This window comes from Alosa pseudoharengus, unplaced genomic scaffold, assembly GCF_046254945.1.
Source record: "Alosa pseudoharengus isolate Yale_2024_CS ecotype anadromous, Long Island Sound unplaced genomic scaffold, YU_APseudo_1.1 YU_APseudo_1.1_scf_13, whole genome shotgun sequence".
Classification (NCBI taxonomy): domain Eukaryota; kingdom Metazoa; phylum Chordata; class Actinopteri; order Clupeiformes; family Clupeidae; genus Alosa; species Alosa pseudoharengus.
The window spans coordinates 24,985,026-24,997,196 of record NW_027468598.1 but is presented as its reverse complement, the minus strand read 5'-3'; the positions used below and the strand labels follow the sequence as shown (position 1 = coordinate 24,997,196).

At 41.6% G+C, this 12,171-nt stretch overlaps 2 protein-coding genes across 4 annotated transcripts in view; both read right to left on the bottom strand.

Annotated features, from left to right (window-relative positions):
• Positions 1-991: 991 nt before the first annotated feature.
• On the bottom strand, positions 992-9,217 carry LOC143121938 (protein NLRC3). Its single transcript, XM_076282640.1, has 9 exons — positions 8,887-9,217; positions 7,996-8,051; positions 5,525-7,432; positions 4,303-4,734; positions 3,994-4,080; positions 3,805-3,888; positions 3,073-3,156; positions 2,564-2,647; positions 992-2,472 (listed from the first exon to the last, which is right to left on the bottom strand). The coding sequence occupies exons 3-9, from the start codon at positions 7,399-7,401 to the stop codon at positions 2,379-2,381; spliced, it is 2,742 nt and encodes a 913-aa protein (XP_076138755.1). The 5' UTR covers positions 7,402-7,432; positions 7,996-8,051; positions 8,887-9,217; the 3' UTR covers positions 992-2,378.
• Positions 9,218-9,696: 479 nt separating this feature from the next.
• Positions 9,697-12,171, bottom strand: part of myo1cb (myosin Ic, paralog b) — a 44,960-nt gene continuing 42,485 nt past the window's right edge. For all 3 annotated transcript variants that reach the window (XM_076282637.1, XM_076282639.1, XM_076282638.1), the window contains exon 32: positions 9,697-12,021. In XM_076282637.1, coding sequence (XP_076138752.1) covers positions 11,995-12,021 — 27 coding nt within the window. In that variant the 3' untranslated portion in view covers positions 9,697-11,994. The remainder of the gene's footprint in view (positions 12,022-12,171) is intronic.

Here is a 12,171-nt window from a genome sequence, read left to right as displayed (position 1 = left end):
GATTTGAACCAATCAGAGAAGACTAATAATTAAATATATTATTACCCATCATGTTTGCCTGTTTACGCTTCCTACACACACAATAGACACATGGGTTTTGCAATCTGTTTGGTTTCCTAAAATAAATAAGTTGTTTAGTGAGACAGACTATGAATCGCCAAATGTTTCCAAGATAGTGTACCGTGTCGAAGTCGCTTTTTTGCAGATTGTGGATGAATTCTCAGATCGTGTAAAGAGGAAATGTCAGTGTTGCAGTATTTTCAAAACAATCCACTTGTTTGCCTGTTCATTTGACTTTAGTGTGTGTCTGCAACAGACTATCTATCTGTTCAATGACTTTAAGTAAAAAAATTGAGAGACTTATTGTTGGTGCGTAATTTGGATGAAGCTGCGTATTGCTGGAACAAAAGAAAGTAGCAAACGAACCACCAGATCTTGTTTAAGTCGTTTCCCCCTGTAAACTGAACTAAATTGTGTATTATTGACAAACTGCAAAATTCATAGACTACTCAAGATGTGAAAGCATTATATCTTTAGATTAAATAAACCGCTAAAAAGTAACGCGCAATTACATTATTTAGTCCAAAAACCAAATTTGCGCACGAATGTAGATTATGACTCATAGACATTATGGTGAGCGCTCAGCCAAATATTGGTAAAAAATAGTTTATTGACACCATTAACCCAGCTGTGACAAAACTGTTACTCCAGGTGAGCACAATGCAGGCGAACTGACTAACTTTCCGACTTTTACCTCGACGTTGCCCTCTAACGGCAAAATCTCATTCTAACAGTAAAATGCAGTTCTCATTGGTGTGGTGAAATACTGCAAGTAGAGCCAGTTCCTATAACAAATGGTTGTGCCAGACTTATCAGGCATCAAAATTAAGGCAGGCCGTAAATATGAATTTGAAAATAGATATAAAAATGACACTTACCCATATGTTACATTTTGGAACAAAGTATAACATATCCACACAGCAGCAGAATGCGAAGTGATTCTTATTTAATTAGTTATTTAATTGCATGAGAATGTCTTTGTCAAACGGAGGATCTTATCAATAAGCATTCAGTTCATTGCCATCTATCCATTTATTATAAATAATGGTTATCACATGACTACATTAAAAGGATAATGCATTTTTGTATCCTTATTTTTTATTTAAAAACAATAATTTCTATGGCAAGTATGTACATGTAGAAAATACTGCTAACTGCATATCCCTGAGGAGTACAGACACAATGGTAAACATTGCATCATTGCATATAATTTAAGGCAAATGTAGCGCACACACAGAACTGTTGGTGAGCTGCTGGTCATTGGAAATTACTTAGAGAGGGTAGAGAAGTGCTGCACCAATGATACCAATGCTTTTATTAAACGATAACGTTTCGGCCTGGGTCCTTTCACGATCTGAAGAAGGCCCCAGGCCGAAACATTATCGTTTAATAAAAGCATCGATATGGAGCCAGATTGTGCGGCTCTTCTCTACCCTCTCGAAGACATTACATATAAGTCATAAAATACGTTATATGATGCACAGATAACATTAAGTCTACTGACCTTATTATTCACAAGACCAAGGTTTACCTATCTTATCACAATGCAAGTAATTTGAACCTTAAGATAATAAGTACAAAGATAAACACTTGGATGTTTGTGGACTTGACGGAGAGCACGTGTCAACTTTGAATAAACTAATCTTGACCTTCGGGAAAGGACCACTGCCAGCAGACGTCAGCAAACAGCAGATGTATCATCTCACAGCACTTGGACATGACATTTGGAACAATGCCACATTGAGTTTACGGCAATCACAACCTTAAGACATTCAGAACTATATTCTTATCTACCCAGTGTTGAGGCCTGGTGATGGACAAAAATCCTCCGAAGTTCATCATTAGTCCACAATTCTTGTTTGCTACAGTGACCAACAGAGGGCAGTGCTGGGGTATCTAAAGTTTAAATACTCTAGATAGGATCTCTTTAGCGGAAGCAAATCCAGTAGACCGTCTAATAAAGTACACATAGACTGTTCACCTGAAATATGCCCGTAACAATGTGTATACATGGAATTGTAAAAATGACTTAAATAAAATATTTACAATGACAAAAGATATTAAAACAAAACTGATATAATACAGCAATATTCAAAATCTGGGGAGTACAACGTCTCTTTATGTTTTAATGAGGCACTTGTGTGCTAGTAACCCTTGAGATGAACACTAACCTTCATCAATACATAGTCATTTAATGCACTTATATGAACGGTCTGAATGTAACTAGATCTTCATTCATTGAATCGCCCACCAAAGTATACAATGATATATGTATACCTAGTCATTCCTCATCTTCAAAAAATTTACATTCTTGCCGTTTAGACACACACTTTGATTTCAAGATTGGTTCTCGTCTTAGAGAATTCTATGAGCTTCTTGACACCATCCTTAGTGAACTTGTTGTCAAAGAGCCTGTAGTGAAATGAAAACCACAACATTAAACAAATGGTAGCATTTAAAATGAATGATTACTTGTTGTATCGTCATGATGTCCAGCACTCACCATAAATACTGAAGAGTTGAGTTCTCTGTCAGGGCATCCATCAGAAGTTCAGCCCCTTTGTCTGTTATCTGGTTGTCACGAAGTCTAAAGAGAAAAAAGTAAACAGAGCCTTATGAAAAAATCAGCCTCCCACACATACAGTATGCACAGCACTAAGGTATACACAGTACAATACAGAGTAGACTGTATAGACACCCCATAATGTCTCAGTATGGAGATTGGAGAAGGAGGAAATTGTTTGACAAAATTCACTTCTATATCTGCCATTCTGGACGAACTGGCTGAAGCACTACAACATCCTGACAGTCCAACCTCATCAGCTGTGAAGCACTTTGGGTCAACTCTCATGTTTTTAAATGTGCTATACAAATAAAGCGACTTGACTTGACTGTAAGTTGAGGTCCATGTAGATAAAGATTCTTCATTAAATGTGTCGTGCACAACTGTAGGAGCAATTTGTGCTTCTGTCTACAACTTTATTAACAAAAGATATCTTGTCTTTCCCTTACCTTATATCTTTCAAAGCACAATTTGTCTTCAGTAAATCAGCAAGATGTCCTGCTCCTCCATCAGAAATGTCATTGATGGCCATTCTACAAAGACATTACTTTTTAAAATGCTTCAGCAATTTTTGTTGTTGTTCTTTAAAGCAACATATTTAGATAATAAAGGTATTGTGTGAAGAAGAAAGGTATTGTGTGAAGAACATTTCTATAACACCTTATACACACACTATGACTCCAATAGCTCCAGGTTATTCACTGTGTAGTTTTGTTTGCTAGGTCAGATTACACTTACAATGTATAAGTATATATACTCTTTTGATCCCGTGAGGCAAATTTGGTCTCTGCATTTATCCCAATCCATGAATTAGTGAAACACACACAGCACACAGTGTACACACAGTGAGGTGAAGCACACACTAATCCCGGCGCAGTGAGCTGCCTGCATCAACAGCGGCGCTCGGGGAGCAGTGAGGGGTTAGGTGTCTTGCTCAAGGGCACTTCAGCCGTGCCTACTGGTCGGGGTTCGAACCAGCAACCCTCCGGTTACAGGTCCAAAGTGCTAACCAGTAGGCCACGGCTGCCCCGAATGTATTAACAGCTATTGCAGAACAACTCTTCTACACAAAATATACTGGCAATGTCAGTAGCATTTCTACTGTAGTTTACATTAACATTGTTGCTGTTGATTTTTTCAAGGAAAGTCTGCTACCTGTTGGCTTTTGCTTGTGATTTTACCTGAGATCAACAACAGTCCGGTTGTCTTTTAGTGTGTCTGACAGGATCCGGACCCCTTCACAACCAAGTCCAGTCTTCACTACCCTGTAAACAAACACACAAGGAAATGCACATTGAGCTCACGCCTCAGAGAGCACTGCAATGGGCCACTGTTCACTCAGCGTTTGGGTTTGGTTGAGAGCCACTCACCACAGCCTCTCGACACGGCAAGCTGGAGTCTTAAGCGCCTTGGAAAGCACAGCGGCTCCCTCAGGACCAAGGGGATTCTGTCCCAGGCTTTTAAAGGGGGTGAAAGGATAGAACAAACCGGAACGTGAGTTTCAGGGAATTTCATTCTCTGTTTAGTTCACACCAGTGGACAGCTTTGAAGAGTGCTGCTTGTTGAGAAAGAGGAGCTTACAGCTTGCTTGAATTTCCCCTGGGATCAATAAAGTATCTATCTATCTATCTATCTATCTATCTATCTATCTATCTATCTATCTACAGGGCTAATCTCACCTGAGGGTGCGGAAGAGAGGAAGCACGGGCAGCAGTCTGCGTAGCCCCTCCGCGTCCAGACCCTGGGCGTCCAGCTTGAGCGTGTCCAGGTCGGGGCTAAGCTGAAGCAGGAAGGCCAGCTCGCTCCAGTCCTTCTTCTCCAGAGACGAGTGTTCTGACCGGGGCGTCTGCGTCTGCGCCAGCACCTGCAGCCAGCTCTGCAGCCGCTGGGACAGCCCCGAGTCCTGAGCCTCGTACAGGCAGTGGCACACATTCACCTGTCGCTCTGGGCAGAGGCTGCAGCTCTGGAGCTGTGAGTGAAGGAGGGACAGGTAGAATGGAGGGGCAGTGGATGGAGTAGAGGGTGAGGAGGAGCAGAACAGAGATCCCGTCCTGGGGAAAAGGCCATCTAAGGTGAGGCGGGTTCGTGGAACCATGAGGCCAGAAACAAACCTGGAGGAGTGACAGGGAGAGATTCATTGAGATGAATTTGTTAGCATTGGTGGCGCTTCAGAATGTTAAGAGGTTGTCCAGTAACTTAAGTGTTCCAAATTCAGTGCAGTTCCACATGGATTCATCTGAAAGTGTCCTTGTGCAACACACTTTATCTGAACAGAACTGGTGTCAGTAAGGTGTTCATTATAGTATTATGAATGCATTCAGCAGACTTACTTCCATGCAGTGCCTACATTGAGTTAATTTAACATTCAGTGGGAAAACAAATACACATTTCATACAGAATTTCCATGATGATTATATCTTTATTACAACTTTGTATGACTTGTTATGGCTTATTATATCTTTATGTTATGTCATGATTTACATTTACATTTATTCATCTAGCAGATGCTTTTATTACAAAAATATACAAAAACAGGAATAACATTCAAGCTACAATGCAGAGGAGACCTTATGAATTAATACTACATCAATCAACACAGTAAAGTAGTTTAGATGACAGAAGTTAAAGGTACTAGTCAACGTGTACAGAAAGAGAAATTGGTTGAAGAAGAAGAAGAAGGTAGAGGAGGGAAGAGAGGGAAGTGCATGGTAAGTACGTATTAGGTGTGTGAGGTTGTTAGAGGTGTAAGGAGATGAGGCAGCCTTGAAAAAGTTGGGTCTTCAAGAGCTTCTTGATAGAGAGGGACAAGATAGAGAGGGACAATATTAACTATACCTTTATACCATGATATTAAGTATATCTATATAATGTCTTTATTATATATACTACTGTTCAATTTACCTGCAGAACAAGTCCATATGTCCCGACTGTTTCTGCTCGCTCCACAGAAGAGCCTTCTTGACGTGTCGTTTCAGGAGACCTTTGGCCCCGAGTAGCTTCTTGGACGTGGAGGTCATTAGCCTCTGGAGTGCTGGCGGAAGCTTGAACGTGTGAGGCTGCTGCCCAGCAAATGGGTCTGAGCCGGACAGCGACTCATACACAAAGTACGAGGCCGCCAGAAACTCCTGCACACTGGTGTGGATGAAGTAGAAGTTCTTCTCCAGCGTGAGTGAGGTGCTGTCCTCTTTCAGGATCTCCACCAGGAAGACCCCGCGCGAGACATCAGCGCGGTCCAAGGAGAGTCCCGCGCGGTCCAGGTCTGCGCAGTCGAAGAGAAACCGTCTCTCCACCAGCCCCTGGAAAGCCAGGACCCCAAGGCCTCTCAGCACTGGGCGGCTCTCCTGCAAGATGCGCGGAGCATCCTGAAGGAGGCGCCAGCGAGAATCCTCCTCCCTCCCTTCCCCATGGAACACCAGGATGGACTTCAGGAAACAGCAGTAGATGTCTGTGATGGTCAGTGTCTTCACTGAGGATGTTATTAACACAGCACTAGGATCAGTAGGGATGCACGGTGCAGAGGGTGTCACATTCTCGGACACACTTTTACTGTTGTCCGCTGCAGGGACAGGTTGGGTGAGACCAGGGCTTCCATTGTACAAGGCTGTGGACACAATCCAGCAGAAGGCAGGGACGTGACACATAAGCTGCAAGGGCTTATGGGTGGACACGTAATCCCACACCTGTGCTCCAGCCTGCACCGAGCTGCAGTTGTGTCTGAAGTACTCCTGCTGCTGAGCTGGTGTGAAGCCCAGAACACTGCAAAACACGTTCACCAGCTCCGGAGGGACCTTGGAGACAGCGTGGGGTCGGGAGGTGAGGAGGATGGAGATACCTGGGAGAAGGTTGCCTTTGAGTAGGTTCACCACCATGGCGCCCACGGGCATTGCCCGCTCCGGGTCTGAACACTTGGGGGTGCGTTTGAAGTCCAGCGGAAAGCAGAATTCGTCGAGTCCGTCGAGGATGAGAAGCACGCGCTCGAGCTTGTCGCCCATGATCTCAGTCAAGACGGGCTTCAGGTGACTGTAATGCATGGACAGCAGACCTTGGAGACTGTCCGGCTCCGTGAGCAGGTTCAGCTCCCGGAAGGACAGAGACAGGATGATCTTCTTGCTGTCCTTCTGTGAGGACCACTCGTGGACGAGTCGCCGGACCACCGTGGTCTTGCCACTACCCGCCACGCCTGACAGCAGGGTCAGGCCATCTCCCGGGACTGCCAGCAGACTCTGGTACATCTCCCTGAACACACAGATCTCCCCTTGCCCTTTACTTTCCTCTGCATGACCCCTGAAAGACTCTCCGACCATGGCCGCCTCATGCTGGTGCTGCAGGTGCACCTCATAGCCTGGCCTCTTGGACAGCGTGATGTCAGTGTAGGGCTTAGCCTGCCTGCTGTCTGGAGCTTTAGCTTTGATGTTACCTGAGTGTTTGGGGCCGTGCTCCTTGCCCAGTACTTCTCTGTGTCTTTGAAGGTGCTCCTGTAAGTTCGGCTGGATGGAGATGTTAGGGTTCTTGGTTCCCGATGCGGTCTGAACCCTTGGCATGACTTTAAAGAAAGCACAGCAGGCATCCTCTCCTCGACCGTACAGCACATCCAGCAAGTTCCGCATGCGATCGCGATCTCCTAAACACCCTCCCCCTCTCACCAGGCTCACATCCTCCTCAGTGATAGCACCAGCTTGGGAAAGGAGGTCCAGAAGAGATGTCACATGTTTGCTCCAAGCATCAACAAGCTCCACGCGGCTCTCCCGTACCTGTTCACTGAATGGCCCCACAGCCATTTGCAGTGCAGTGATGCAATGGAAATGTCACCTGTGATGGCAGAGGGGATACTAACGTTCAGACTTAGAATGTCACATGATATTGGCAAAAACAAATATCTTCCTTCGAACATGTCGTCGAAGCAGAAGCACAAAGGCATGCAAATTTAGTTAAATAAGTGGGTAAATAAAAGATGTTCCATGGATAATGTCAGCATTTCTTGGCAACATCCACAAATTTGAGCAGCTATGATGTCTATGGCATCCTGTTATAAGGTGATATTTGCTGCAGGCTATCTATCCTGGATGATCTAAGCACTCAGTGCAGAACAACTCCGATTACCTGAGTCCACCTGAGTCTGACAGGTCTCTCAAGTCAAGACTAAAGGACCGATGAATACAGGCCTATTGATTAACTTAGTTGGCCAAAGGACTGCTCAAAAAGACAGTGAAGGTTGTCAGTGCTATGTCTGAGCTTAAAACAGTAACTGCAAACTGCTTAACCATTTTTCACAACTCTACTGTTAACAGTGCTGTAACAACTGCATGAAAAGGAAAAATATTGATTTACAAGAAAAAAAAATGTGTTTTGTCGATAATAATAGGATGTCTTACCAAATCCTCCAAACTAGACACATTTCCAGGTTAGATGCAGAACCCCTTGCCCTCACCTGTTGATGCAAATTAGAATATAAAGTGTATTTTTTGTTGTAAATGGCAGACCTCACCTTACACCTAAAGTCACTTGAGTGCCAATTAAATGCTCATGAAGGCGTTTTGGGGAATTCCCAGTTGCCAATTCACAACCTGTGTAACATAACTGTATGTTCAACCATTGTTAATGTTCCTCTGTGTGAAGAAAGGGGCATATTTGTGCATGATTAGGGTATCAATAATAATTTAATAAATAAATAAATAAATAAATAAATGGCTGATGACAGCAACACGTGCAGCATCTGGTAGGCTGTCCTACGTGTAAGGAAACGTTAATGTGCAGATCTTTTTCATTAGTTTTTTATATTTACTAAACCTGTCCTGCACGGATGTGCACATTGACTTTCTTCATAGGCTACAATCTAATCTTGTTAGTTTGTATTTCAGTGGCTATAGCCAACAGTTCTGCTCAGAAGACTTCTCAAAGCGTGCAAGTTGAACACTGGGAATTCCCCGTGTCTTCACTGTAAATGTTTCTAGAAGTTTCGAGTCAATTTACATGGAGCAGGCTATTATGTTAAAAAATTTACAAATTAAATGTTTTACAAATTACAAACGATATATTGCCAGTATTCTGTACAAATCACCTACAAGTCAGGAATGTTGTGTTTGTGGATAGCAAAACGCGTGTGAAGCAAGGAATATTTGTAGATCGTGGTGCATTAGAGTTTTAATGAGATAAATATAGGCCTACCCCCATAGCAACCTGGAGAATATGTAACAGTGATGAACAAATAAGCAACATAAACAGCATTTAACGTCATCATGCCAAATTGATAGTATGTAGCCTACCTGAACAAATGACGGAATACCTAGCCTATTTGGAGAGGTCACATATGCAAATGATCCAGGCGTTTTATCACAACGAAGGTAAAAAAGACGAGTATTTTCATTTAGGCTATGATTTGATATGTCTTCCAACTTGATAGCGAAGATTATGAAAAGGGTGTTTGTCTTCACTCAAAAGTAGGCTATCTGACGCAATTCTGGAACTCCTCCAGTCACGCTCACTGGGCAATTCCAGTATTAGCAATAGGCTATAGGCTGTTAGCTTCTATACAGCTTTATTGTAAGCCTACAAATACTCGCATATTATTCCCTCAATAATAGAGGTCAAAACGTAACAGGGTAGGCTCCTTCCGTAAACTCGTAGTAGAGTTTTAGAAACTAAGTTGTGAACCCATACAACACAACATGTCACTATTACTACTTTCAGTTTCGGATATCTAACTAACTTTGCAGCATTCCATACGATGTAGACATAGACACTACAAGGATGTAGCCTAGCCTGCTATTGAGGTGTAGACACTCCCATAAACGTCTTTCATACAATCTGGCATCTAATTTGACAGTAGGCCTAGACCATTTCTCAAGTAGCCTACCTTGCAATATGCCTATCTTCCATTCTTTCCAGTAAGTGTGGAGTTATTTTTGCACTAGGGTTGGTTGTGGGAGTATTTTTGCTGACAGTGCAATATATTCAAACACAATAGTTGAAATGCCTTTAGTGCTTTATTTTTAACTTACAGTTGATATTTGTCAGTTTATACTTAAAGAGTATTTTGTCCATTCATTCAATGTATACATAATAGATTAATGTGATTTTCTATTAGGACCATAACATTTTATTTGAAAGGATTGACAAGTTTAATTATGCAATTTCAGAACATTAGGTCATGATGCCAAGCATCTGTCTGAGGAAAATAAACTGCTGAAAGACAAAAAGTTGGTCTTTAACCAGTAGAAATACATTAAATATTTAGCTGTAGCGGAAGGCACAATAGTCATTCTAAAAGAGATAAAAGATTTAAAAAAAAAGCATAACACCCCTTTGCATTCTCACTTGCCTCTCACCACAGCTTTGCAAGCTTGCAGAAGGTCAGAACAAAACAAAAATCCTTACATCTTTCCTGGCTAATGTCAGGGCAGTGGCGTGTTATTAGAAGTTGTTACCCTGGTGGATCATTACCAAAAGTAAACTTGGAACAGGGCTTGTCAATGAGAGGTTGTACTCTCCCAAGCAGTATAACTTAGGCACACAAAAGTGTTTGGATCAGTTTTCCAGTTGTTTAAAGGGGGAATGGTCTAAGTCTATGCAGTTCTACCAAGTCTACGGAATTGTGGGTGAATACATTTTCAGAAAGTCCATTACCTTTGCATACATAATGTGGTGCAAATTTTGTTTTGAGTTTCAAAACCCTTTAAATAAATCTTATATTACACAAAGAGTAGAAAATAATTACAAAATGTGAATTATAATGATTTTTTTATACTTTAAGAAATCAGTTGCGTCTTTTTTTATACAAAGTATTCAAATGACAAAAAAATATATAGTGTTTTTGGTCTTGTTGTTTTACTCTACAATTAACTTTACATTTGATCCAAAGCATGCCACCACATTACAGTCATCCTTCACATTTCTCCTCACTGGAGAATAATTGGTTCAAAGAAGCTTAATAAAAATCTAAATAGCTATGAATTATGCAGTACAAAGCAAGGCAAAACAAAACAACACAAAGAAACTATTAGGTCACTCATGTCTTTCAAGTGCTTGGCCTGAACAAAACGGGTATCAATCAAAACAGTCAAGACCATAACGCTGTGTTTTGTCTAATGTGAGAAGATTTGTTTAGTAGCATTCCATATCTACATATACAAAATCAATCTTACAGGAATACACAATCTGAACAATATATTTTTTGTGTATACCTTTCTGTCTTTCTTGTGTAAAACATTTGGACTATAGTGTTGAGACAAAGACTCAAATGCTCTTACAGAAATGACAGATACTACCAAGATGCCTGCAACTGGAACACTTGAAGTTATATTTATCCAGTGTATTGGAGGGACTATCTATCCTTAAGTGTAGTTGCATGTTTGAGTCTGGCTGTGTTTTTACAGTATGAAATATAGAACAATGCTACACATGTTACATTTGAGACTCAACATTGTCATACATGGAATATAAGTAAGGTAGTGTCTGCATTACATAAAGGCACTGGTTTAGGATGACAAATTAGACAGAGGCCAAACAACAGTTACCCCATTTCCTACCCATGTCCCCCTCTCTGTAAGTCTCTTTTGTCTGGGCATTACCACTCAATGTATGTGTCTAAGACCTTTGTAGGCCTAGAGTAAATCCAAAAGTGACCAACCAGAGAGCTGAAACGGAGTGGGCTTCCCTACAGTTCCTGATACTTCTCCATTTTGTGCCCTGCACACTCTCACAACTCACAAAATTTGAGCAATTTCCCTTCACTTATTTGGCAATGCAAAAGAAAGACAAAAACGGCATGTGTACCTCAGACTTGGCCTCCCATCTCTACCCAAACATAACGAGAGATCATTTCAACATCCAAACTAACGACAAGGCCCATTATGACGGACATGGCTTTGTAATGCATACTGCTTTGAGTGGCACTGAGAGCAGTCGCATACAGGGTCAGAAGCTGAGTATATGACAGATAACAATGGATGAACCTGAACAGAGAGCAGAGCAGTGATACAAACTAACAGTTAACCCTGATTATCTCCAATGACTTATAGCTGAGGTTATCTCTAGCACTTTTTCAATGGATTCCACTCCCCAATGAAAAAGCAACAGATAAAGAGAGAACAGGGGAAAATGCAATAAACATTGTTATTCCTTGGCTTCAAATGTAAAATTATAATATTCAAATAACAACAGTATTAATCCCCCCAAATATATATATATATAAACATAAATATCGATTAGTTCGCTTGAAGATTCACAATTGGAAGCAGAATCGTTTGCCGTCATTGGAGCCGGTGTGTGATTGATGTGGCAGACGAGGCAGTCCGCAGTCATGATTGGCAGACAGAAGAGTGGATCTGGACAGGCAGTCCAGTGCGGAATCAGGAAGTGCTTAGTAACTGTCATCATCTTGAGTTTAGGCGAGGAGCAGTCTGCAAAACAGTTAAAAAAAAAAAGTGATTTCTCTTCTTCATATCACACTCAGAAGTGGTTATTATTTAAAGTGTCCTGAAAAGCTGTTTCCACACACTGGCTCTGAATGTACGTCCTACCAATCAGATTCATAAATTCTTACGTCCAAT

What these genes read in the sequence shown, in the direction of transcription:
- LOC143121938 (XM_076282640.1), bottom strand. Translation starts at nt 7,401, where the DNA reads ATGGCTGTGGGGCCATTCAGTGAACAGGTACGGGAGAGCCGCGTGGAG. An exon ending in CGGACTGTTGTTGATCTCAG is followed by an intron (nt 3,157 to 3,804) that starts GTAAAATCACAA and finishes ATGTCTTTGTAG; the next exon opens with AATGGCCATCAATGACATTT. An exon ending in TGTGCTTTGAAAGATATAAG is followed by an intron (nt 2,648 to 3,072) that starts GTAAGGGAAAGA and finishes TTTTCTCTTTAG; the next exon opens with ACTTCGTGACAACCAGATAA.